This window comes from Tympanuchus pallidicinctus, unplaced genomic scaffold, assembly GCF_026119805.1.
Source record: "Tympanuchus pallidicinctus isolate F22 unplaced genomic scaffold, pur_lepc_1.0 scaffold26, whole genome shotgun sequence".
Taxonomy (NCBI): Eukaryota; Metazoa; Chordata; class Aves; order Galliformes; family Phasianidae; genus Tympanuchus; species Tympanuchus pallidicinctus.
The window spans coordinates 11351045-11378580 of record NW_026294743.1 but is presented as its reverse complement, the minus strand read 5'-3'; the positions used below and the strand labels follow the sequence as shown (position 1 = coordinate 11378580).

Sequence of the window (27536 nt, the reverse complement as noted above, 5' to 3'; positions counted from 1 at the left end):
GCGTAGCAAGGGGTGAGGAGCACGAGAGTTAAATATATTGTCATGTAAAAGGAATAGGTCAGTATTTCACTAGTCTGCACTTCACTTTGGAAGGAAATGCTCGTTTTAGAGGAAAGAATGTATTTTCCATGTGTGAAGCTTTTCAAAGATGTTTGGTTCAAGACTAATTTAAGACTAAATTCGGACATCAGGGCCTACATAAGGATGACGAGAGTGAAAATACATCAGCGTTCTTTGATCGTGAAGATTGTCTTGGAGATATTTGTGATGTTTTGTTGGCTGGCAATGAATGCTGAAAAGAATAAGCAGTATCTTTGAGGAAGATATCTTAAATGTACATATTGTCTGTGGTAGCCTTCCCCAATTGTGATACAGCAGTACTGAAGAGACATGTGTCTATTTGGATAAATAAGGAGTATATTTTGTTTTACACGGTGTGATAGAAAAGCCCTAGGAGAACTTTGAGGTTCTCAAACATTACTGTAAAAATAGTTACTAAAGTACAGATAAATCAAAAGGAAAACAAAACCAGACAGGTAATAACAATTAAACTTGAGCAATCTTATCCCTATTAGCTGTCTATAAAGAGATCCCAGCAGTGACTTATTTTTTTTTCTTGTAAGACTACACATTTACACTTAGTTATACTGCTAATTTTTAGGAAAAGGAGCTGAAAAATCCCACCAGCAACAATTTCAGCGATGCTATCAGCACTGCATTATGAGTGGGGAAAATTGCAGATTGTTTGCATTTAGAATATCTATTAAAAATGGCAACACCACAGCAGGTTTGCACTTGGCAGATAAACAGCCAGCATTGCTGCTCAACTTAGAACTTCTGTGAGGGAATGTATGTTTGAAGGTGTGACTTAACTGAGGTGCATGTTTATGCTTTTGAGGATGACTGTCTCTTTGCAGTGGAGGTTTCCTCTGCATTAATCTGGTCATCTTTGTGCAATATTGATTTCCTTGGACTGATGTGCTTGATGGCAAGACACTTGAATTCAGCAACAAAACACTGCCTTCCAGAGAGCTTTCATGCCCATTTTTCTTTCTTTCTTTCTTTCTTTTTAATAAATTAACTGGTTGGCTGTGAATTGATATTGAACAAGGTACTGCTACATTAGAGGCAATTATCTTCTGTGACTTGCTATGATACTTGCATACTTTGCAGGATCAGACAATTAGCAGGGTTTCCATTGCATTTAATGATTGAATCTCATATTTAACTTTGTTTAGGAGTGGTTCATAGAAGTTGTCACCTGAGTTGTTTTACCTGCTTATTTTTGACTGGCCTGCGGAACAGGCTTTTAGTGTTTGACAAATCTTCTGCATTGAATGAATGAATAGAACTGAATGCTATTTAGGTATTCATGGACAAACCCAGGGTGGAATGTGTAATTGTATTCCTAGGGATGTTTCATGAGTGGTATGCATAGGGTGTGTAGAGGAGCACTGGTGTAGCTTCAGTTGTCAAAAGCTTTCAAGTTTGGTTATGCTTGCAGTCATTTCTTATGGTACCATGGAGCTGGTAGTTTTTTCTAGTGAGCTCATGCATGCTTGTATTTTCAACATCAATGGTAACTACTTCATATTAAAAATATATATATATATATATCCACCTCCAGCATTTGCTTAATGTTCTCAAATTCTTATATTTAGATTAACTTTGGGTATACCCTTAACTCCAAGTTGGAGGTTATCAAGAGTTGTGAAGGTACATGGGTTATGTTAGTGATGTTAGCTGTCTTAGGAACTAAACTGTGAGCCATTACTTGCACACTTGAAAATCATGATGTCATTCCCTAGTAGGTAACTGCAGTTACAACTAACTGAGTCTTGGCCTCAAGACATCAGCAGAATTCAGCTATATCTAAAGCAAGCATAGGTGAAAAGTAGAGCAAGAAAGAGGAGATGAGTTTAACTGCAGTTAAAGATTGACAACTTTAGGGTAGCACAGAAACTGTAGAAAATGTTTACAGAAATCTTGTCCTATACCTGTGTTCAGTTTACTGATCAGGGGATAGAAAACACAGGCTTCAACATCTTGAAACATTACTCCTATTTTTAAGAAAAGGAAAAAGGAAGACCTGGGTAACTACGGGCTGGTGAGCCTCACCTCTGTGCCTGGGAAGATCATGGAGCAGATCCTGCTGGAAGCTATGTTAAGGCACACACGAGATAAAGACGTGATCCGAGACAGCCAGCATGGCTTCACCAAGGGCAGATCATGCCTGACCAATCTGGTGGCCTTCTGTGATGGAGTGACAGCATCAGTAGACAGGGGAAGGGCAGTGGATGTCATCTTCTGAACTTCTACAAAGCCTTTGACATGGTCCGTCACCACATACTTCCCTCTAAATTGGAGAAGTGTGGATTTGAAGGATGGTTTGTTGGATGGATTAGGAATTGGCTGGCTGGGTGCAGCCACAGGGCTGTGATCAGTGGTTCTGTGTCGGGTGGAGGCCGGTCACAAGCGGTGTCCCTCAGGGGTCGGTCTTGGGACCGGTGCTCTTCAGCATCTTCATCAATGACAGATGATGGCATCGAGTGCAGCCTCAGCAAGTTTGCAGATGGCCCCAAGCTGAGCGGTGCAGTCGATGCATCGGAGGGAAGGGAAGCATCCAGAGGGACCTGGGCAGGATGGAGAAGTGGCCATGTGAACCTAATGAGGTTCAACAGGGCCAAGTGCAGGGTGCTGCATTGGGTCGGGGCAACCCCAGGTATTGATACAGACTGGGGGCAGATCTCCTTGAGAGCAGCCCTGCGCAGAAGGACTTGGGGTCCTGGTGGACGAGAAGCTGGCCATGAGGCAGCAGTGTGCGCCTGCAGCCCGGAAGGCCAGCTGTGTTGTGGGCTGCATGAAAAAGGGGCGGCCAGCAGGAGAGGGAGGTGATCGTCCCCCTCTGCTGGGCTCTTGTGAGGCCCCATCTGCAGCGCTGCGTCCAGGCCTGGGGCCCCCAGCACAGGAAGGACGTGGAGCTCTGGGAGCGGGGCCAGAGGAGGTGAGGCACTGGCACAGGTTGCCCAAGGAGGCTGTGGATGCCCCATCCCTGCAGGCATTCAAGGCCAGGCTGGATGTGGCTCTGGGCAGCCTGGTCTGCTGGTTGGTGACCTGCACACAGCAGGGAGCTGGAACTGGATGATCTTTGAGGTCCTTTTCAACCCAGGCCATTCTATGATCAGTTCTGGAGTTTTTGATCATAGATAACTTTCTCAATTTTTGCTGTTAATTCTTCACGTTTCTGATGCTTGTTCTTTTTCTTGAGGGTGTATTACACAGTGTAAAATAAGAACAAAACAGTTTCCTAAATTGTATAGTTTGGCGTTTTGATCTCAGCTCTTTTAGGCCAGCTCCCTCTCTCTCTCTACATGGCTTCCTCTGGACGTAATGCCTCCTATTTATTTGCTTGGAAAAAGCAGCAGATAGAGCACAATAACACTATTTGATGGAGCAGATCCTTAGTGACAAAGCAGTATTTTTCAAGACAGTCATCGCCATTAGCTCAGGATTTTTCCCAGCACTGAACAAGAGTCTGTATGCCATGCTCGTAAAAAATGATACTGTTTGGTCTCTGAGCATTGATGAATGTCAGTGGTACAATTTTTTCCACATGGAGGAATTTGGTGAGACGTCTTTGCTTCATGCACACTTCCCTGTCTGATGCTGTTCTGTCAGACTGCCCTTCTGTTTTTATCTGTTACATGGCAACAGCTTGCAACGGGATGTTGGTGAAAAGGTTCAACCTCTTTTGCCGTGCCCCCGTGCCAATGTCATTGTGGGCTGACGTAATCAGAGCAGTCCTTGTAGCTGCATCTTTCCATTTGAAAGAGTGCTGAGGAAATAGTACTTTTCTTTAAGAGACCCCGTCATGCAGGTGCTTTTTAAAATCTTGTTTCCTCAGATGAAAAACATGCAGCTAACTGCGCATAACCTACATAGATTTGAGGTTGGATCTTAATACTATGCTGTCATCACTGTTAAAGGATGTGGGCTGTTCTTGCTTGAAGTTGGAACTAATTGTTGCTAAAGACTTGAGATATATAATTTAAAAAAAATGAAGGTGCTGTGGATTAATTAAGTAATCTGCATCTCTTGGAGTGTCACTAGGGACATGATTTTCAGCTAAGAATGCTAGCACAGTTGCTAATTGGATTCAAGTATGCTGTTATGAGCTGCTTTGGAAGAAGCAGTAGGAGTGGTAAAGGCTCAAGTGAGGTAAGGATATTTTCAGTATGGAACGATGAAATGGCACAAGATCTTTACTGCAGCTGTTTCAAGTAACTTTAGGAAACTACATTGTTTTCTTCTAAACGTTACTTGAATTTGCCCAAGAAGAATTTAAGCCCATGAGAAAGAATGTGTGTTACTGAAGAAGCAAGATCCGAATCTACAGTAGAATGAACTGAATGACAAAATCTTAATTTGGTCTCTTATATTAATAAGAGTAGGGAAAATAAACTTTGTCCTTTTTATTAGGAATTTATTGTCGTACTGTGAATAAGTGCAAAAGGGAATGAGTTTAGCAGCAGATAATGTTGACCACAAATCTCTTGAAGGTTTCTATCTGCAAGTTTGTCCCATGCTTTCTTACTGTGTGGAAAGGCAGAATGATGCCAACGTGTGAATTTCTGCCTTCAAGTAAAGTAAAAGAAGATTTCTGTAACCAAGAAAGAAGGCCTTATTTATGGAGAGGAAGATGTTATGGTCCTCTTCAGCTAGAGGAAAGTAACATTCAACAAAATGTAGTACCATATTTTTACTGGTATAAAAATATGGCTTCCTTTTGATAACTTTCAGATGTATTTCATTGGATTTTTGTGATGTTCCTAAATGGGTAGTTATGTCAATGAAATAAGTGATATCAGACATTCCAATAAAATATTCTAATAATCTGTGTGTTTTCAGGTGGAAACTGGAATTGGTTTGTAATTGACGGAACTGTGGCTTTCTTCTGGAATTTTGAGCATTTTTGGCTCTTTGTGACGTGCTTTTCTACTGGAAATTTGGTAGTGGTAAGAGTTTCTTCACCAAAGTGTCTTACTCCCTGTTCTCTCCTCTATTGCAGCCCTGATGATATTGGTACCTGTTGGTATATCCTGCTGTCTGGTTCAGTCTTCATTAAAGAATCGATGTTTCTTCCAAGGAGCAGGTATGTCAACTCTGGATACACTATATTTAAGCACAGCTGATGAGTTAGTTGCCTTTTAATTCTTAAGTCTGATTCTTAACAAAAGTGCAGAAGTACACGTGTTAACATGTTTTTCCTTCCCTTACTAACTGGGCCATTTATGTGATGCCTGCAGCTAGACTTGAAAGCCTCTTATTACGTGCACTGTACAAACACCAAAAGCGTCATGAAAAGACTGAGAATTTAAAAATGCCTCCTTTCAACTCAACAAATAGAATTGGTCTGTTCCTATGAGTAATCAAACGTTCAATCATAGGAGGTGCTAGAGCTTTTATGATGCTTTCCTAAGACTTTGCACAAGTTCTGGCATATGCTTATATCGTGTTACTGCCAGTTCTGTTACCTCTGTTTAAGGTTATCCTTCATGTAAGCGAATTTGCAATAAGAAAAGGTTATTTTAAATGGGAAAATAGAAGTTTGAGTGCGAGACTGTCGAAATTTGTAATACTAAAATAAAAAAAAAAAAAGGTTACCTTGAGGTATGGAAAAAATGCAAATACTGCAAGGATTTTAGTGGAAGCGGAACAGATTAACTTTAAAGTGCTGGTTATATGCATATTCATTCAAACGACTAAAAAAGGTTCCTTTGAAGTAAATAACATTATGAAATCTGTGAAAGGCAGAATGAAGGAATGTCCGTTCTCTGTGTGGTATGATGAGAATAAAAGAACCAGGAACTTGCTTACAGCTTTAAATGGTGGGAAGTCAATTGAAAGCTATCATTGCTTGCTATATGAACAATTAAATATCCAAATCTGCCTTTTGGTGGGAGAGGGATGCTGACCTTGGGACTTGCATTTATGATGGTGTCTGTTTTGGCATAAGCAAGAGTCTTGCATATTTAGGAAGCCAGGCACTGCTGATGAAAAGGCATACTTGATGTGCCATCAAACAGTACGGTATGTGATAAAGGTGCAAAATTGCTTATTGTAAAAAGTAGCACAACAACAAATTATAGGATCCCTGCTGCCAGCAGATGGAAGAAAATTGTCCCATATGTCATCCCTGAAGAGGCAATGCCAGAAAAAAAAGCTGGCAGAAAGTGCTGCCTTTAGATGCCAGGAGAAGGGACGTGTGAAATCTGAATTGATGTGGGATCGTTGCATGTCGTCTGTGGCAAGAATCCTCTACTCTTTTGAAATACAGCAAAACTTGTGCTTCAGGCATTTTTTGATGCTCTATGAAAGGTGAGATTTCATAATATAAACAATGAGCTTGTGAATCTTCCTGGTAGAATGAACAGAGAAGTATGCATCTTGCCTGTGTAGAGAAGCATTCAAGGATTGCTCACCCAGACTAATGCAGAAATGGGACGTGGAATGTGGCGTTGCAAGGCTTCATAAATGTGGATGGAGTCGAGTAGATGCCAAAGCTGATATCTTTGGAAGCAGGCCTGTGAGAGATGAGTTGTTAATTAACAAAGATAGCATGATAACAAGTCCATAAAAGCAAAATTTAGAATCTTCAATGTAATGATTTGAGATAAGGTATGACTAGAGAGCAAAAACATCCATCCTAGTAAGAGGTTTTGCTCAGCAGAGTTGTGGTTAATAAGAGGATAGTTAAGGACTTTATTTAAGCTTAGGACAGAGCTTGTCAGGATTTCTGCTTTGTAAATGAGTAAGGTGGAATATCTGGGCCTTTGACTCATCCATGAACAAGAAGTTTGGGGAAAATGAGGGAAGGGCTTAAATAAGTTAAATTCCAAACTTGGTGGGTTAAATTCCATACTGGTGGGTAACAAGTGATTTTCAGTAGTGTGGGTTTTTTTTTTTTCTTGCTTTTGTGAATAAAACTAAGTTGTTTGGTTTTACTTATGTTGTCAGTGGAGTCCTCTTGAGGAAGTAGTAAGCTGTTCCTATACTGGGATTAGGTGCAGGAGATTTATTAATAATGATGCAGAAAACTTGTGTCTCATGAGTGTAGAAGCAGTTGTCAAAGCAGTGCTGGTGTATAAGACAAACTAGAGGGATCTGGATGCATCTGGAGGGGCTAAAGCCAAATTTTATGGTGCTCCATACAAAGAGGATGAAGCCTTCCCCAAAAGGCTGCTAATGAGAAAGAACTGGTAGGGGGAGGTATTTGGAAATGTAAAGTCAAACTAGGAAGGAGAAGGAAGTCGAAAAGGAAGTTACTGGGTAACAGCTCAAATTGGCCTTTCGCACATAGGGAGGAATGACTTCTTCAAGAGCCTTTTGGATCATTGTGTAGTTGGGGAATCTTGATGTCTTTTCACTGCTTCGAAGAAAACAAAACCAAAAACCTCCCACAGAAATGGTGCCATCAAAATGGAGGAATTGGTTACATTTTGGTGAATCGAGCAAGTTTTTGTGAATAGCTGACTTGAATACCAAGAGACCTAAGTATTACTAGGTGGAGATGATCTGATTTTGATCTTGTTGTTTGGCCAAAGCAATGCAATTGGAACAAGCTTACAGTAAGTTCATATTTAGATTAGTGTTTTTCAAGTTCCATCCATCTTTGTCAGTCTAGAAAGTTGCTAGGAAATAATTTTGCAACATGTGCAGCTGTGAGTAAGAGAGGATGGAGCTGAGAAGAGTGCGTAGGAGCAGCAAGAATGTTCCTCTCCACTACATCTGAGTGACTCAGAAAGCCCTCTTTCCCTAACTTTTCCCAGAGCTCAGGTTGCCCTATTGTCCAGCTCCTTCTATCCCTAAACCTCTCAACGTCCATAACCCCTCATGTTTTCCTTCTTCAGAGGCATTCTTGCCTTTTAAGCTTAGTCCAGTGTGCCACACGTAGACAAAATCCCTTTGTCCAGGTTCCTTTCAAATAACATTGAGTGAATGTTCCACACTTTGTTTGTTGGAAATAGTTTAATGTGTTTGACTGTGTATGTTTGGTGTGTTATTTACATCTGTGACCCTTATTAGCTCATGAATTTGCATGAGTATTAGGCTGCAATAGTGTCCTGATCGCTTTTGGAAACACCAGAAGTGCTGTTTCATGTATTTTTGGTGCATTCTGTGTCAAGGAACCTTATTGTTTTTTTTTTCCTTCCAAAATACCGTTCCCAAGACTAATACAAATAGTGCTTAAGATGATTTGAGGAGAGGAAGAGATGACTACAGACTTGCAGACTGATTATATCTAGCTGAGAAGAGGAATTTCTTAAAGTAAATGAAAACTGAAGTAATCAAAAATCCTAGGAAATTACCACCCTTCTGTTCTCCCATTCAAACCACAAGCATATAATGGCACGGCGCTCCAGAAATAAGCAGTTATGTAACACACTTTGTGTGGTCAAATAGCCACTAATTGAAATACTTTCTAAAGAGTGGCACAGCTGCTGATTTTGCCCAAGTTAGATAATTTACTGTGTGACTAAAATATTCTTGCACCTAACTTCTTGACGAGTCTTTAAAGGTTTTATAATAATGTTCAAGGCAGGATGTTTTTAAGTTGAAGCGATGAGTTCTTTTCTTGCAGCTTAATGCAAAGAAGTCTTGCCTCCCATATTTTATTATTACATTTTTTCATACTTTTTTTTCCCTTAATTTAAACACTTCAAGCAAATATTACAGTCAAATGGAACACTTTTCAACTTGTTCCTCCCACAACGGCCACCAAACTAGTGCAAATTAGGACTCACTTCCCTCATTGCTTCCCTTGAGCTTCTGTGCCCTGAAGCTGTTCATGTGGTAGAGTGAGGTTTATGTATTAAGTCTAGAAAATAAATGAGCAGAAGTTACAGTTCCCTGAAGGTTGTCCTGGCCCTCCTGCATCTTCACGTGGTCACTGTGGGCAGTAATGTGACAGTCACTCAAAATATCTTTGGAATTGCCTCCAGCGTCGCTGGGTCAGGTCTGTGCTCTCATTGCATTTGCTCAGCTGCTCAGACTTCCTGTGTAGTCCTTGTTCCAGGACCTAGTTTCTAATGGGAATTTTACCATCTTCCTTCATCTTGTTTGATTTGGAGCTGCAGTACAAAAACACCTCCAGATCTCCCACAGCTTCATGCTTGCCCGTGGCCTCCACAACTGGAGGACGCAGCTGACCTTTATCAGCAAGATATGGAATTGCCTGAAATATTTTCTCAGATGGGTAGGCTGTGGTGCTTGTACTTCTTTTCTGCCTCTTGAAGACTTTCAGAGATAGACTGCTGTGCTTGCTGTGCTGCTCAGACACATCTCAGTGCTGACTTGCCATGTGCATACCTGGTTGTCCTGGTGTCTGTTCAGTCACCTGCACTATTTAGTTCCTCTTGTCCTTCCTTACTGCCACAGCCACTCTGTTGTCCTCTCACCATTTAACATGTGGCACTGAGAAGCTGCACTCCTTTGGGCAAGTTCACCAGACCTACATAGGAAAGCAATTTAAGCCTTTTCCTCTAATTAAAAGATGAGCTTTTGAAGTTGAGAGAACGTCTGCTTCTCTCTCCAAAATTACATCAGTTTAAATATTGATGATTGAGCCCTTTAGTCTTCTGTAGCAAATCAAGTAAAAATAGAATTGGATATTCTGTTCCATTTTTGACTTGTTTTGCTATAGAAAAGGTTAGCAGGCTAAATCACCAATGAAGAAATTATGGACTTGCTTTGAATCTGTTTAAAGCAATAATACAGTCAGTTATTGCAGAAGTGTATCTTGCTTTGTGTTATGAATGGTTTTTGTCAGATGTTTCCTTTCCTCTTCTATCTCAGGCTGGCACTATTGAATCTTGTTTTTCTATTTACTGCATTTGATACATTTATGAAGAGCCTCTATATGGGCCTCATGATTGATAGCTTAATTAACAATCAGTATTTGTAAAACTTAATTGACTACTTAAAAGGCATGAACCTGGAAATGTTTGGTTTTTTTTCCATTGCAGTGATGTGGTTTTATTTGTCTGCATCTCTACTTTCTGACGTAGAGAATATAATTTAAAGATTACTTTCTTGTCATTCTTACAAGAATTAAGAAGTGGTTTTCCAGCTATTTAGCCATTTTTCAAATGGAAGAAATTAATAGGGAAGAGCTCATTTTGTTTAAATACTCTGGCCCTGATCATAAAGACTAACATAGCTGTAGTACGTTTCTCCTGATATATTAGTACTAACATATTTACAACAGAATGTTTATTAGTAATGGCTGTTACTGGCCGAAACTTCTGAGATCTTCGAATCCAACTGGTAATTTGTCTGAAAGATAGTGATCAGTACAGACAAATGTTTAAACCATTACACGTTTAGAATTTGGCTCCAAGCAGATTTTTTGCTCTGAGCAGGAAATGATTTTTAAAGGAGGCGAAAAAAAATGAAGGGTTTGAGGGGTGCTCAGAGCTGCTGTTTCAGTCATTTGAGCTACATAGGGAGCAGGTTGAGTGCTTTGCTGAGCTTACTGAGCCTTTTCCTGTTTCTGAGTTGTGCTAACAGTTAAGGATTTTCACCATAACGACAGAAACATGAAGAGATACGTTAGAGTGTTATAAAGATAGCATCCCGGGTCATGCTTTCAAATCCATTTCAGAAATTACTTGACGGTGTGATTTTGCTGCTGCTTGTTCTTGAATACTAAAAATATTTTTTTCTGCTGCTAGGTTTTAGCCATGACCTGTTGCTTGACTATTTCTCTATGCACCTAATGCTGTTTTGACTTGTGATGTACCAGGAGAAGCGGTGGGGAGTGCTGACTGTGTCACTGGTGTGTGCTGATGGCTGGTGCTGTATGTCTGCTGGCTGGCTTGAGTGACTTAGTTCAGCGTTTCAGTCCATCATCTGAAGTTGGGAGGTGAGGGAGAGTGATCTGAGATTTTAATCTAGTGAAGACTGACTTAAGAAATTGAAGAAAAGTTGGAAGACGTGGAGATGTTTGTCTCTTTATGATTGTGTATGCCTCCCATGAATAATTCACAATGGATTTTAGATACTGAAAGTGACCCAAACTGCTCTGTATCATCTTTAATATCTGTGTTTCCAGCGATCTGAATCTGGCATCTTCACTTGAACCAAATTTACTCTCAACCCTTGGCCATATCTGAATTAGCTGAGCCATAAATGTAACCAGGCCTTGCCATACGTTGTTGCAGCAGAGTTCTTGATGCAGGGCACGTGCTATTTCTACTACGAATGTCATCATAAACCATCCTGGTTCACAGAAATGAAAAAAAAAAAGAAGGTGAATACTTTAAAAGACAATGTTTTTTGCAGCTAAATGAATTTGGTATTACATAGATTTTGCTTTATTGCACCCATCTCCTCTTGTGCTGAATAATTTAGAGTTCATTGAGGTTTGAAATTGGCAGCACACTTGGAACATGACCAGAATCTGAGGTGTTGGGGAAATAAGAGAGGACACGGTTCCTAACTGATGAGATTGGGTGGTGTCTGGCCTTGTTCCTGTCAAAGCAATTATTTCAGTGCTACTGGAATTTTGTTCTTGCACAACTGATAAAACGCTAAGGGACTTAATCTATTAGGCTGCCATCCATTGAAAATAAAAATAGAAGCTTAGTGTAGTGGGGTTAGTGCTGCCAGGCTTCCTTCCAAGTTTCTAATAAGGAGATGAGAAGGTAACAGAAGCAGAAGCAGATAAATGACCTGAATAACTTTCAGGGGAGCCCGACTGCTACGAAGGGAACAAAATGGACAATTCCTCATGAGATGACAAATGCTGGATTTCTACTGATTTCTGGCTTTACGTCTTAGAGCTGGAGATTTTTGTCTTTACAAAAGACCTGGCGATGGCCGTGAGAGAGGTTCTGGATCGTGGTGCTGGTGTTCGGGTGCGCTGTTGGAGCGATCAGAACAACTTCATATGCTTATGTAGGAGACAAGGCATTCATTAACGATGGCTGTATTGGGATTGTGGCAATGTTTCTGTAGTGAGGGGCTGCAGGGGTGGTCTCTGTGAGCAGTGCCAGCACTGCCACGTGTCACATTGGAGCCAGCTGCAGCTTTACTCCTGGGCAGAGCTGAGATATTAAATGAACTAATTTCAACAATAAAATTTTGCTTAGTAATTTGTACTGTGGAGTGTAGAAGTAAAGTATATAATAATATGAATACCATGCCCATCAGAATTTGTATACTCCATTTTACAACACCTCTTGTGCTTACAATTGCAAGTCTTGCAAAGTAAATATTTTTTTAAATGTATATAGATACATATTCAAAACAGACACATTTAGGTGCATATTTTTAGAACACATTACTTTGCATGTTTGTGTATGATGAAACATCCAAGAAAACTACATTTCAGACCTCTCCTCTAGATTGGAGAGGTGTGGATTTGAAGGATGGACCGTTGGATGGATTAGGAACTGGCTGGATGCAGCCAAAGGGCTGTGATCAATGGTTCTGTGTCAGGTGGAGGCCGGTCACAAGCGGTGTCCCTCAGGGGTCGGTCTTGGGACCGGTGCTCTTCAGCATCTTCATCAATGACTGATGATGGCATCGAGTGCAGCCTCAGCAAGTTTGCAGATGGCCCCAAGCTGAGCGGTGCAGTCGATGCATCGGAGGGAAGGGAAGCATCCAGAGGGACCTGGGCAGGATGGAGAAGTGGCCATGTGAACCTAATGAGGTTCAACAGGGCCAAGTGCAGGGTGCTGCATTGGGTCGGGGCAACCCCAGGTATTGATACAGACTGGGGGCAGATCTCCTTGAGAGCAGCCCTGCGCAGAAGGACTTGGGGTCCTGGTGGACGAGAAGCTGGCCATGAGGCAGCAGTGTGCGCCTGCAGCCCGGAAGGCCAGCTGTGTTGTGGGCTGCATGAAAAAGGGGCGGCCAGCAGGAGAGGGAGGTGATCGTCCCCCTCTGCTCGGCTCTTGTGAGGCCCCATCTGCAGCGCTGCGTCCAGGCCTGGGGCCCCCAGCACAGGAAGGACGTGGAGCTCTGGGAGCGGGGCCAGAGGAGGCACTGAGATGAGCAGAGGGCTGGAGCAGCTCTGTGTGAGGAAAGGCTGAGGGAACTGGGCTTGTTGAGCTTGGAGAAGAGAAGGCTCCTACAATGAGGGAGACCTCATTGTGGCCTCCCTGTACTTGAAGGGAGTGTATAACCCCCAGGCAACCCTACAGACTTGGGGAGGAATGGCTGCAAAGCTGCCTGGTGGGAAGGAAGCTTGGTGTACTGATGGACAGTGGGCTGAATATGAGCCAGCAGTGTGCCCAGGTGGCCAAGAAGGCCAATGGCATCCTGGCTTGTATCAGGAATGGAGTGGTGAGCAGGACCAGGGAAGTCATCCTGCCCTGTAGGACAAGGGGGAATGGTTTTAAACTGAGATGCAGGACGTTTAGGTTGGATATTAGGAGCAAGTTTTTCATCCAGAGGGTGGTGATGCACTGGCACAGGTTGCCCAAGGAGGCTGTGGATGCCCCATCCCTGCAGGCACTTAAGGCCAGGCTGGATGTGGCTCTGGGCAGCCTGGTCCTGGTGGTTGGTGACCCTGCACACATCAGGGGGTTGAAACTAGATGATCTTTGAGGTACTTTTCAACCCAGACCATTCTATGATTCTACTCCTGATGCGTGTCTGGTATGAATCTGTTACAGTATCAGTATGGCTGCACTGGAGTTTGGGGGTTTAAGTGGGGAAGAGCATTTTCTCCTCATTTGAAACTCAGGTGATCTGTAGGCTTCCTTTGGTTAAGGATGGACTTGTGAAGCTGAAGTAATGACTCATTTACTTACCTATTTATAAGACTTGGGAGGGCTGGAAGTAATCAATGGGAGTGTTTAGATGATTAGCACGGTCCTGGTACCATAATTGAACAATTTTTTTTTAAACAATATTGTTTTTAAGAAAAGGTTACTCAGTGCCATGGAGAACTTTAAGATGCTTGAGAGTTTTCCTTCAGATAAGTCTAAAAGCTTGAAATAGTTCAGAAAAATAAATCCAGTTACACTTGACATAGTACAGCCTGCTGAATGAGGGATAATTAATTTGCAAATGATCATCTAAGTAATTAAAACACGACTCTCACCATTATTTTTTTTTCAGTTTCTTTATTCATTTATGGTTATGGGGACCTATTACGAAGTTATTTTACTAAGATTTATGGAAACTGATTTAGTGAGGCCATGTGTTTAGCCCTGCCTGTCAATGAATAGCTTGTAGTGAATGAACTAGGCACGTCAGTGAGGGTGGGAAGTGCCTCTATGTATGGTTTTATTTTACTGCTGAAGACTCGGATGACGTCAAGTTACTCATTTTTATGTTTGGTCAGAAAGTTCAGAAAGATGATGTTTTCTGGTAACTTCATTATGAAAATCTGCAAGGGAACTTGAGAAGCTCACTGACTATTTTTCAGGGTAAGAAAAGGATGGAACATCTAAAGGCTGGAAAAATACTTCTCTGTTGTAATGAATTTCATGAATGTTAATTAGACTATTCAGACAAGGTCTTGCCTCTGCAGTAATGTTTTCCTATGACTTTTCCTTCCTTGAGTCTATTATACAGATCTCATGATGTCACCGAAATGTTTGTGGCAGTGCAGACGTCATTAAGACAAAGCATAAGCAAAGCTGACTTTGTTCAAACCATTCATTAAAATGTTTTTTTTTTTTTTAATTGCAAAATAATCAGGTTTTTAAAAGAAAGCCCTTGTCTTCGAGTATTTCCCAACTTAAATTATTGAGGCCTTCTATTGATTTATTTCTAAGAAAGATCTTTCCTGTTAACTGTTCTTCTGATGTAGCTGCCTTCTAGCTTTCTATACTACAGATGCTGCGAAGTTATACTTCAAAGCTGCAACAAGCTGCATTTGTTTTCATTACTTCTTCTTTCCATTTTTATTTACATATTTGTGTACCTGCAGTCTAAATGCAGGTAGTGAATATCACGGGGAAAGCTTATAAGCTCATTTCTGCTCTTAGTATATCTGAAATGGTCATAAAGAATTAAGTGCTATTCCAGTCTGAGATGTATTTGGGATTACCTGCTGCTATAAGGGCCCTGGGCACCTGCCATCATCTGCAGTATGCTTGTGAAACAATATATGCAACACTTCAGGGAATTTCAGACTGGCTTTTTGACCATTTTTCAACTTCAACTTTTAGAAAGTTAAAGTGAAAAGCAACAGATCTGAAACTTGATGTAATTTTTTTAACGTGAAATGAAGCAGTCAGGCTCACAGCCATGTTCAGTCTAAGAACGAGGTGGAATTTAAAAATGAGACCAACTTCAAAAATATTAATCTTTTCTAAAAGAAAAACAAATGGCAGGCATATATATTTTGAGGACTGGCTGAATGGCCTTTCTCTGGAAGGAAACATCCAGAATCCAGCCAGCTTCAAATTATTCTCTGTGGGCTTTTAGGAACTTCTTTTGAAGTGCATGTGCTGTATGTTAGTAGGTTAATCTTACCCAGATCTGGGTTGTGTGTGCATGAGAAATAAGGGAGTGCTTATAATGATGGAGATAAAATACTGTGATCTGTTATCTGTAAGGGTGCTGACCGAATGCATTCAAAACACTGAAGGAACCTGGTACACCTTTCAGCTGGTGCAGATCAATTTCAATGCAGTTTCAGTGGGAATTAGCTAAAGCATTACTATGCCCAAAGCATATGCCCTTGTGGTATTACTATCCTTCATGCAGCCTGGCTGTTGTTGGGCATTCTCTGCAGGACTTGCTGGATTCATCCTTGCTCGGCATCCTTCTGCTGTAGTAGGATGGCATCTGACCTGGGTGCCATCGTTCTTATTAGCTCACAGATAGTGATTTAGGTTGCAAGTCGAGCAGGGAGCTGCAGTGGTGTGGTTTTAAGCTTTTCCCTTTTGAGCTTCCCCCCCCCCCACCACTTAGCTTTGGCTTTATAAGCAACTTCTTTCCCTGATATTGGAGCTGTTGACTCTGAGAGTGTAAACACCTAAGCTATCATATGACACTGGGTAAGTCTAATCATCCTTATCCATGGTGTTTAGTGAGCTCACGTCTCAGAATTTCAAAGGAGAGACAGGTCTGCAAATGCCTTTTCAATTCAATCCAGTTGCTGACATCTCAATTTTCCTCTCACCTGGAAAGTGAATCTTTAGAGGAGCTGTTTGCTTTTGCTGAAAACAATCATAAATATAATGTGAGAATAGAGGAGGTTTAAAAACAACACAAAAACCTCTTATTTTGATACGCAGACGACTGTCACATTTTAATTTGAAGTAGTATTTAGCACAAGGCAGAGCAACTTGGGGCTTCTCTTGCATGCTCGCTTTTTCTAAGGCATTAAATGTAACGAGAATCAGAGATGTCAGCCTATATTGTACAGTTTGAATTCTGGTAACAAGCCTCTGACTTGCAGTGGTCAAATCCCTGCTTTCATGGTTTTCAGCATGCAGTTTTAACCCAGGCAGCCTGCTGCTACCTTCCCCCCGTGCATCCTCCGCAGCGCTGCTCGCATTAGAGCTGCTCTGCATGCATGAAGGGTTCTGCCTTTTATCCAAGGGGTCAGAAGCTGGCCATGCCAAATTTAGTTTTCTTCAGAACACTTAAGCTCTTCCCTAGGGATGGCTGGCATGTCTACGTGCCCTTCCTAGTAGGAACTTCTTTTTGCCCTTCATCCCTGTCAAGGGAGACTTGGGTGGAGGAGTGATCTGAGTTTCACGTCATCCAGCTTGTTGATGTGAAACAAAGCTGAAAGTAGCAAGATGAGAATTAGAAGATTAGCCACTAAAGGAGGACTCCCTTTTTCCTTTTAAAATCTGGGCATATCAAAGCAAGAAGTGATGTCTGGGGGAGGGGGAAAGAAGAAGTGGGAGAACTCGACTGTATCCCTTATTGCCTCCTCCCTAAGAGACAGATAGAAAATAGAGTCCCCATTGTTTTTTCTGTCTAGTTCATGTTCTGAAGATAATTAGCACGATCCTTGTGTATTTCATTTGGGTGGTTTTCTGTGATTTTCCTCAATCTGGATGTCAAGTGAGCAGTGTGATTTGTCTCAGAAATAGTTGGACAGCACTGATTTGCGTAGCTAGAGATGTGTTTTTATGATGCAGACATTAAAAGCATGGGCAACTGAACCACACTACACATTTTGCCTTCTGTGTACAGATTTATTCAGGTGCAGACTGGAAGAGAGAAGGATTAGTTTCAGGGAAGGTGGGGGGTGGGAAGGCATTTATTTTAATCTCCACACTGAGATACCCTGCGCTGGTAAATATTGCAAAGCAGTGATCTGACACCATGGGCATATTTGTGTGTCGTGTTTGAAAACTTGAGAAGAAATGAGGTGTTTGAATATCTGGTTGCTGGGGTTTTGGCATAAATTACTGCCTGCTCTTCCAATATTTTGTACATCTAGGTAAAGAAAATAAGCCAAACAATTAATATGGCACATAATTGCTTGCATGTACCTACCACAGGAATTTTGGTGAACTCTAGAAGCAAGGAAGATCTGCCTGTATTTTTCATTGTGTTGGAACATGTCTGAATGGAATATGCTTTCTGGATTAGAGGAAATGGCAATTAATTAGAGTTTGTTCTAAAGCAGCAGCTTGGCTCTGAATATTGCATTTACAGATGCATCCAACTGCCCGTGCTTTGTGGAGCTTTCTCTCTAAGACTTAAATGTCATCTTGGTACCACTACATTCATACATGAATTAATTAGTTTAAGCTACTGCAAGGTGGTAAATGTAACAGAAAATTAAGCTTCGATAAAAAGAGCAAAACTACAGTTGTGTATATTCTATTACATGTAAGTGCTTATAAAAATTACTTGGTTGAAAGTACTTCTTATTTTTAATTATTTGTTTAACCTCAAGTCATTCTCATTTTGCTTTCAGTCACCGGCTTTTTTGCATTAATTGTAATTTAGTTATCATAAAGACTTGACATTTTCAATTTTCATTTAAAAAAATAACAAAACAAACCCTAACTGGGGATATAGAAACCCTTAGTTTTCACTTAGGTTTCTTCCATTAACCAGAACATTGTAAACTGCAATACATCAGTCCCTTGTATGGGTGTATATGAGTTAAACAGAAATAGTTGAGATATATATATATATATATTTACAGAGAAGGGAAGTATCATCCACAGCGTGAGCTCAGTTTCAGAATTCATGACAGTGGAAATAAAGTTGTAGATGACTTCCATGGATTAGAACACCTGCTTTTATATTTATATAGATAAATAGCGAGCAAAATGTTTGTAACAGTGAATTTATTTGGAGGTGATGCCTTTGAATAGTCAAGTCAAGACTTTTCTTGGTCACCAATTGTCCACCAATTGCTTTCTTTTCCACCAATTGTTTTAGGAAATATTATAGTTAGGAAGTGTTGCTTGGGAAGAATATACATACATTTTTATCTTCTGATTTCAAAATCGTTATGCCAGGACTTACTATAAAGTGTTAAAATTTCCTGCAAATAAAATAGTTTGGTATATTTTAAAGGGCTTTTTTTTTTAATGTAGATTTATATTCACATCATGCATCCGGTAGCTTTATGGGGGGGGAAAAAAAAAAGGAACTGTGATACAAAAGGACTTCAGAAGCAAAATTGCCTCCAGGACAGGTACTGAGGAGAGCATCTGTGAGGTTTAACACTCAAGAGGCCCCGAGTCAGAATTCGTATCGTAGCAGCAAAGAAGTGTTGGAAGAACTGCTGTAAAACAAGGTTCTTTGGGGAATTTAGGTGGGGCAGCAACATCCTAACCCAGCAGTCTCTTGGCTGTCTGCATTACTGTTAACCTCTGCATCCCCCAGTGACAGCCACCAGCACAAAGATAGCTTTTAAAGTGCCTTAGCTTGGGTGTAATTCTCATGCACATCACTGATAGAAGGAATATTGTTGCAAAGCTGGGATTCTCTCAGCATTGTGGACTTAGCTGCAAACGGGTTATTTGTAGGAGCTGAAATTAGTAAGGGTTAGGTAGGAGAAGAGGATTTTATCTTTATGCAACAAGGCATGCTGGAATGAAATGACTAAGGAGTGATAGAACCAAATGCAGCGTGCAGATGATGCAAAATTCTCTACTGCATTTTAAACATAAAAATGTGGTGTAATCTTAAGATCTCTGGTGAAATTGATTATCCATAACCTTATTTCACATTACAGTAAGGAAAGGAATACCTTTGTCAAATCCCTAGACCTTGCAAATCAGCTAGGAAGGGCTTTCTATATTTTGCATTACCCAGCCAGTGCTCTCACAGACTGCGTATTTTGTGATAAATCTGGGTAGTCACACTCATTTTATCTAAGTCTGGTCTAGCATCAAAATCTGGGAAAAACAAGTATTGAGCAAAAGTTACTGAAACAGGGCTGCTGTTCTGAAGGTAATGTTGAGTCCTCCAGGGGCTGACATTTGACTCTGCAGGTGGAGCTCCGTGCTGGGAGGAAAACCTAATGAGTTTCTTAGACCTGGAGTGTGATCCCAGGGATGATGCTCTCATACGAGGACAGGCTGGAGAGTTGGGGCTCTTCAGTCAGAGAGGGGAGGGCTGTAGGGGGCACTTATAGTGGCCTTCCAGTACCTGACTGGTCCAACCTGGTTGGCTGTGAGCAGCCTGATCTACAGGGAGATGTCCCTGCCTGTAGCAGGGGGGTTGGATCTAGATGATCTTACAGGTCCCTTCCAACTCAAACCATTCCTCTGGTGTTTTGTAGAAGCTGCACGGCTTGCGCTCGTTGATTAGCTCGGTGAATGGGCTGTATTATGTGCTGGTTATTTGGTTCTTTCTGGTTCTTACTAATATTTCAAACAACTTATTTTTGTTCAATTAAATCAAGTTTGTTTGGTGTTTTCCTCTACCTGGTGGCTAGTTAGTTTAGCAGAGGTTTTGGAGCAGAGAAAGTGTCCTTTTTTAGTCTTTACTTTTTGCTCTTGTATTGAGCACTGATAAATTAATTTTGATATTAAAAAAAAAATAAATAAGAAAACTTCTTGATTTTGATGTTGGCCTTCTGAATTGAATCAGTGGGATTGGCGGTGCCTTCAGATTTCATTTGTTTGTCAGTTGTGTGCCAGCACACATTTGTATGACTATGTGTGTAGTTCATCAAATGAGGAGTGGCTACAGGAAAGCTGCCCTTTTATAAGGGCAGGTAGCGAGAGGATGGTCCAACCAGAAATGGTTTTAAACTGGAGGGTAAAAAAGAGGGTAGGTTTAGACTAGATACTGGGGTTGGACCATCCTCTCGCTCCCTGTGGCTCTGGTACAGGTAGCATGCAAATGTTGCACCACCATCAGAGCTGGTCATAGCTGAGCATGTGTAGAAGCAGTGGGCTCCTCCTTCTCACTGATTACCTGAGCTCCTTGCTGATAATGTGCTTTCAGTAGCAGATTGGAGGTCAGGAGGTTCAGTTGCAATGGCACATCTGAGGAGAGAACTGCAACACTTGAAAATATCATTGCATTTTTTGGCCTTGATTTACTTGCTGTCATAAATGCAATACTGAATGAAGATTAGGTTTGTTTATAACTTGAAGTGACTTGGCGTCTTTGTTCAAGGATTGTGTGCTCTGATAAATGCAAGATTTTAAGGAAGCACTGTGCCTCGCATCAGGTTACTGGCCAAGAAAATAAGTTTGTCACTTCTTCAGTGGTCTAATGAATCGAGATACAGCTTCATTTTCCTGTACCTTTAAGAGTTGAAATTCTGTCAAAAGTCAGGAGGGCGCAGCAGAGTGAAGCACCCTGTGGTTTGTCGCAGGGCTGTAGAGGGAAGCATGTGTTTGCCTCTAGGAAAATATGCATTTTGTTGAGAGATTTCTTTATTGCATGTTTCTTTTCAAGAGGCTTAGTATTCTGGAAAATTTTTTCTATTGTCGAAGTCCCGTGTACCATTAAACACGATTATTTTTTTGATGAATAAGCACAGCTGGCATTTCTTTTCAATATGTGACTGCCTTCTTTTGGAGCTATAACGTGCTGTTGTTAAGAGATTAGCCTTTGGGGTAGCAAGTTAAATTGTTCATTTCTGCTAATCGCCAGGCAGGACAGCAGAGCAGATCTAAACTGGCTAGACATGCTGTTCACATTGGTATATGAGCTTCTGAAGTTTGCTTATTAGAAAATGCTTTTTAAAAAGGTACTTTTCACCAACTCTGCTTGTGTCCCTGTGCCTACATATTCCATAAGTGCTTAAATTGTAGATCTTGCAATCTTTTTTAGTCTGATTTGGTTTTCTTAAGCTTCCTTAATAGCGGCCTTCTGAAGTTCTTCAACCCCTTTTCCTGTGCCTTTTATTTTTGCGTGTGTTCTCATTTATTTGTGCATGGAGAAATGTGTGTATACACAGACGTATCCATATTCTTTTCCATGCTGGATATAAGAGAATTTGAGGAAACAAAGATGGCTTTTGAAAAGCCTGAGGAACATTTGGAAGCCCAGTGCCTTGCAAATAGCTTGGCTGCATGGAGATAAGGTCAAGGCAAGGCTTTCCATGCTTTCTTGAGCCCAATACTGCAGAAACAAAAAGGCCAAATGATTACATTAACCTGTGGGAGATGGATGTTAGAGCAGGCTTGCTAGAAAAGGCTGCAGGGTGAGTCCAGAGTTACCACAGCTCCCGTTGTCCTGTTTGCAACAGCAAAGGTCAGGTCTAAATAGGAGCTAACCAGATGGGGATGGGTAGAGGGCAGGACACACCTCAGAAACCATCTTCAGCTGTTTTTTCCTTCCACCTGGACTGCATATCTAAGCATAGGAAGGCTTGTATTGTGTTTCACTGAATTATGTACTGTGTCTCTATGCTGCACCTCTGCTGCTGCTTTTCCCTGATTCTTTGCACTTGAGCCTGCAGGAACACACTTATTTAATACAGGCCAGCACTTCAGAAATAGAAACTAGAATTGCTATTTTGTTTTATCCTATAGGAAGCAAAAATATTATCCTTCTTAATTGTTGTGCTAATGTGGGAATATGTAATGGAAAGCAGAACAAGCTTTTGCCTTTATCTGTTCAGTTTGGGAATACTCTTGCATTCAGAGTACTTCATGAATTTTTTTTGACTTAAAAACCAAACCCAAACAAAAAAGCTCATTGAAGTTGATCAGTCTTTTTATTCTTTCCTTTACATGCTAGTTAGCTTTCTTTACAGAAATGCAGATGGTTTAAGTAACTTAATACTGTAATGCCAGAAGAAGATACTAGATCAAACTCCGATGTAGCTCAGAATCAGCCATGCATCTTAAGTACCCTGTGCTCGACTGACATTTGTTTTAGTGCTAATGGAATTATTTGGCAGTTACTCTCAGTAAACTATGTGAATCAGAAATACACTGCTCCTGGTGTCAGCGGGTAGCAGCTATGTGTAGGAGGCCATGTGCATGAAACTGTTACGTTGTGAATAGGGATGTATGTATTCTTCTGTGCTTTATAAGAGCTGGGTAGAATGTAAAAATGCTTATGGATTTTATTATGGATCTGACTTTTGTTCTGATGGACGTATTTTTGTTCTTCAGTTTTGGCAAGCGTTCTGCAGGAAGCTTCAGGCGTGGCTGTGAATGCATTGTTTTAGAGCCTTCTGAAATGATTGTGGTAAGAATATTTTCATTCCATTTCTTCAATTTTTTTCTTTTTCAGAATAGAGCTTTATTTTACAGACCAGCCTTGATAAGCACTTCAGTTTTCAATAAAACATGTTGAGATCTGTTTGCACGTTAGCATTTATAAATACAAGATGTCACACATAACTTTACTTTTTTTGCATACCATGCTTAAGTGAGAGGCATCTTTTTATGCTGTTGCAGTTTCCTTGCAACCCTACAACTTTTGCTTGTGTTAGCAGAATAGCAGAATACATATATGTAGTTAGCAGCTGCTTTACTTAAAGCGTAAGTACTTTAAAGTATTAATCTCAGGCTCGTTTAAGTAATTGTTTGATTAAATGAAATGTATTTTCAGCTATCAGGTTTTAAGTATCAGTTTGAAAATTATGAAGTACTGTCAGCTTTTCTACGTGCAAGTCGTTCTGTCGGTGGTGTCTGTTGTAGAACAGCATCATTTTTTAGGCTTCATAGGCACACAAGTTTTTAGCTGTCACATGAGGGTGCATCGTCTGAACAAGTGGTCACCTCTCCTATTTCTACTTGAGAAACCTGTCTTATGAAGCTAATTCAGTACGGAAATGGAAGGCATGAGTAAGACATGCTGATTGCTTTTTCCTTGGCCCTGAAGCTCTCTGCAATTCTCCCTTACTTAGAAGCAGCTCCTCAGCAGCAGCCCACTGCTGATGCCCTGCGCCAGCCCCATGATTTATCTCACCTGTTTGTGTCACTGGCGTCTGACCACAAGTTCAGGAAAGGATGCATGGTCCCAATGTTCTCTGCTGGGGTGTAGCTCAGTTGGTTGTATGAGCATCTGTCTGTCTTGGCCATTTCTACCCTGATAAGTTTTTGGGAAGCATAGGCACATTTGAAATGTAGGCGTAAGGAAAATAGAAGTCAAGTTCTGGACAGGCAGGGTCACCAGCTGGTAAACCAGGTAAACTGTGCTCACCCCTTGTACACTGGAAGCTACGTTCAGTGATGTGAGCTGGCTAGCACGTGACACTTCTGACTGATTTGCTGCAAATCCTTGGGAGTGTTTGTCTAATATTTATTTTCCTTACTGAGAAATACAGAGGGCCCTTGCTAGGTGCCTGGTAATCCCTTCTCTGCACCTCTACCTTTATCCCTGGCATGTTCAAATCAGTTGAAGAATGGATTAACTGAATCCCCATGTATGGCCAGTAATGAAAAGCTTTCTCTTGTTGCCCTGTTGGTGTAGAGTAGTGTTTCTGTTGATAGGGTGAACATAGAAGGGATGTTGACTCTTAGCCAAATTACTAAAAAAAAACAGTGTTCTTTCAGGAAAGCCAGAGTTCTTAGTTGAAATATTTTTCTTTGCACTGTGCTGTTGTTTAGTGATTTAGGATGACGAAGGATCTGAAACCAAGGAGCTTTACTTTAGCCTCTTATTAGGATAAACCTAATAGGTATCTTTATTCTCCCTGCTATTGTTTTGAATTTGTTTTTATATTAATCCAATCTGTTAGAAAATGTATTTTATGCTCTTCGAAATATAGAAGTAAATAATAACAAGCAGTGCTGCTTATTGAAAAGCAAAGCTTTTGCCTTAGGTTGGTTAGGAAAGATCTACAGCGTCAAAGAGAAGTCAGTAGGAAAACTACCAAGTACTCTCCTATACAAGTTTTTTAATAATGTCTTCAGCAGTTTCAATGCGAGAAAAAGAACTGAGAAGACAGCAGATGGAGACAGCATTTTTGAAAGAAGTATTGATACTCGTTACTTCCATTCATAGCTATATTTCTTTATTATCTCTCTGGGCATTTGATTTCTATTTTTTTTTTTTAATGCCTTCACTCTTTGTAGTGCTGAAAGTGCAGGAAATTCACAGCTGACTGCTGATTTTGAACTAGAATTAGTTGTATTTCTAACATGCAAAAGCGTTTTTATTTCTTATGGGAAATGATGCTTCCTTGAATCTATTATAGGTTGATTATATGGATGAAAATGAAGAATATTTTCAGCGTCAAGCTTCTCACAGGCAATCTCGAAGGAGGTTTAGGAAAATCAACCAAAAAGGGGAGCGACAAACAATTATTGATACTGTTGATCCTTATCCCGTGGGGAAGCCACCTCTGCCCAGAGGCTACCATACGGTAAGCTGCCTGCATTTGTTTCACAACAACAGAAACAGTGCTAAATGTAAAAATCAACATGTCTGAATGTGTTGGCATCTTTAAACTGCGTGTTTCTGCAGGGGAGGAGTTTCCCCTTAACGTAAGGTGAATTTGCTTCTATCAGTAGGTGAGTGTGTGCAACTTCCCTTTTAGCTCATGGTTGAAAGCATGGTTTCTGACTGTGAATGTCAGCTATTATTTCTTAGTGTTGGAGTCATTACTATGTGAAGTTGTGGGGAAAAACCTGCTCTAATTTCTATTTGATATTAGATTACAGTGCAGGGGGTTTAATGTCTTGGTAACTTGGTGAAGCACTCATCCACATGCATGATAACTGCTGTTCCAGAAAAAAGACTGGACTGCATTGTAGTAGGCCAGATTCTTGGCTTAATTCTGTTGTTTCTTCTTGGAATCTAGAGCTTAGATGTCAAATTACTCTTCATTGATATCTGCATCGAGCCCTTCACATACATGAGTTTCAGTGAGCTATGTGTTCTGCCCTTCATTAGGGAGATCGTTTGGTCATTTCACTTGATTTCTTTTTATTGGATAATCTTACATGTTGAAAGCTTATGGACTTTCTCCTGGGATCAAAATAGTAATTAAATTGTATTCTACAGAAGGTTTTGTTATGTGCCTTTTAAACTGGGGAAAGGTCTCTGAGATTAATGTTTGTATTGATTTCAACTGTAACCAAAATACTGGCAAAGCTGTTTGTCTTTGGCTCACGCTTGATTGCTCAAGCCTTCAAATCTGCAAAAACCATACAGGCCTGGATGCAAGTAACTTTGTGCATATTCAGTCTTGGTGAGTTCATTTGGCTGAGTTTTGCACAGTGTAAACCACGTGCAGATAAATGTGCAGGATTAGAGCTTTAGCTTTTAAAATAGCCATCTTTGGTCCAATGCAGAGCTGTAGGCTTCTTCCTTTTTTTGCCTTTATCCTTATCCTTCGATTTCTTTGGCCGTTCACAGCGTATTCAATGTGTGTCTCTAAGTGTGTAGATGTTTGGTTACATCTCTTGTTGATTATACAGGCTTTTCCTCATAAGTTGAATAATTACTTATGCCAACAATTTGGTTTTTTGTTTATACAGCAGTTTTCAATGGTTTAATTTTCAGTGCAGTTTTAATTGCCTCTGAATTTAATATGATTTGAACCAGTTCACTAGATTTGAAGAGGAAGCAGTTTACTGATTTTATTCTTGGCAAATGAAAATGCAGAAATGTACTTCATAGGACTTAGGAGCACAGGAAGAATTTTTTCTGTTGATCTTGATGTTTACAGTGAGCCCAGCAAACCATTCTGGGGTGATTTTTATTCAATACATAGGATAATAATTAGATAATATGCAATGCCATTTGCATTCATAGGTCTGTGCCTGTTTTGTACTACTTTAGGTATACATAGTGAGTTTTTCTAAGTTCAACTTTGGCAGTGAGAGCAAAAGCCTATTTTGCACCGCTTTTGTTGTGTTCATAATGATTTTGTGTATGTGCTGGTAAACTCATTGCGAGAGGGATTTCTTCTTGATTTGGAAGAGATTACCAAATAAACTGTAAAATCTGCAATAATTGCAGTAAAATGTTGCTTTGAAAAGTAATATGATGTGTATGAGTGACTTTATATTTCTCAAAGCAAACAGTGAGTCAAACAGAACTCAAATGAGTTTTACAGTGTAGTGAAGGCTCTGTCTCCATGTTCTCTATTCCTTCCTATTTTCATAGCATTTAGTGATCTTGTGTAATGCTCTCCCGTCTCTTGCCAATAACTTTTCTATTGCTTCAAACACGCATCTTAAAGACTGCTCTGTCTCTTCTCCCTATTTTCTATCCCCTGATAGCTCATTTTTTGTTAGTGTTAATTTCTTGACAATTCAACTAAAGAAATTATGGATCAAAAAACAACAACACAGGAATTCAGAGCATATTGCAGCACAGACCTTAAGGGCTTATTAGTCAGGGTCTCATCTTTGGCTCCACTTAGGAATGAACAGTGAGCAGCATTTAAAATAAATAGAAGTAGACGTACAAACACTGCATAAATAATGTTAAAGGCGTTGAAAATGACTGAATGCAATGCATTTGTTTTGAAATTTGCTCTTCGTTGTGGATAGAATCTTGTTCAGGTGTTAGATGCATGATGTTTAAAATAATAGAGCTGCTTTGGTAGCATCCTCAAAATCGTTACTAAATGTACTAACTGTATAATTGCTTAATTTTTCTCTTAATTCAAACTCTAATTTATCACGTACTACAAATTTTGGTTGATAAATCACTAAGGCTGTGTTTCCAATACTTCAGGAAGTCCAAACTGTTTTCTGAGGGAAGTTTTATGGAAATGTAGAGGGAAATACGAAGCTATCTTAAATGCATGGCTGTGCTTTTCACAAACTTAAATGCAGTGCTCTTAGCTGTGGCATGACTTTCTGCACATTAAGCCAAAATGTAGTAGAGAGTGGACCCTCATTAACATAATTTTAACATTATCTTCATAGCTGTGGAATGTACTATGGCATGTCTGATAACGTTCATCTTTTCCTTTCCTCCTATATGGCATTCATTTCATTTTGGCTCACAGGAATGCACTAAACCTCAGGTATTGTAACTTACTGTGTATGGTCCACTAACGATGTACTTGTGGGTTTGCAGTGTGATGTGATAATGCTGATGCAGTGCTCGAACTGAAAGTCCTAGCCTTTGCTCTGACACTTGAACAGTCTTGCTATTATGTTCAAAATACTAATGTGAATGTGGAGTTTGATGACTCTTGCCCAGCCTGA

The 27536-nt window shown here is 40.4% G+C and overlaps 1 protein-coding gene across 6 annotated transcripts in view; it reads left to right on the top strand.

The window, feature by feature from the left end:
• Positions 1 to 27536, top strand: part of RAPGEF2 (Rap guanine nucleotide exchange factor 2) — a 171397-nt gene that overhangs the window by 64778 nt on the left and 79083 nt on the right. For 3 of the 6 annotated variants that reach the window (XM_052690324.1, XM_052690321.1, XM_052690323.1), the window contains exons 4-7: positions 5069 to 5152; positions 22533 to 22608; positions 24566 to 24733; positions 27335 to 27352. In XM_052690324.1, the coding sequence (XP_052546284.1) occupies positions 5069 to 5152; positions 22533 to 22608; positions 24566 to 24733; positions 27335 to 27352 (346 nt within the window). Of the gene's footprint in view, positions 1 to 5068; positions 5153 to 22455; positions 22609 to 24565; positions 24734 to 27334; positions 27353 to 27536 lie in introns of those variants that run through there. The other 3 variants (XM_052690326.1, XM_052690322.1, XM_052690327.1) reach the window with 2 other exon arrangements.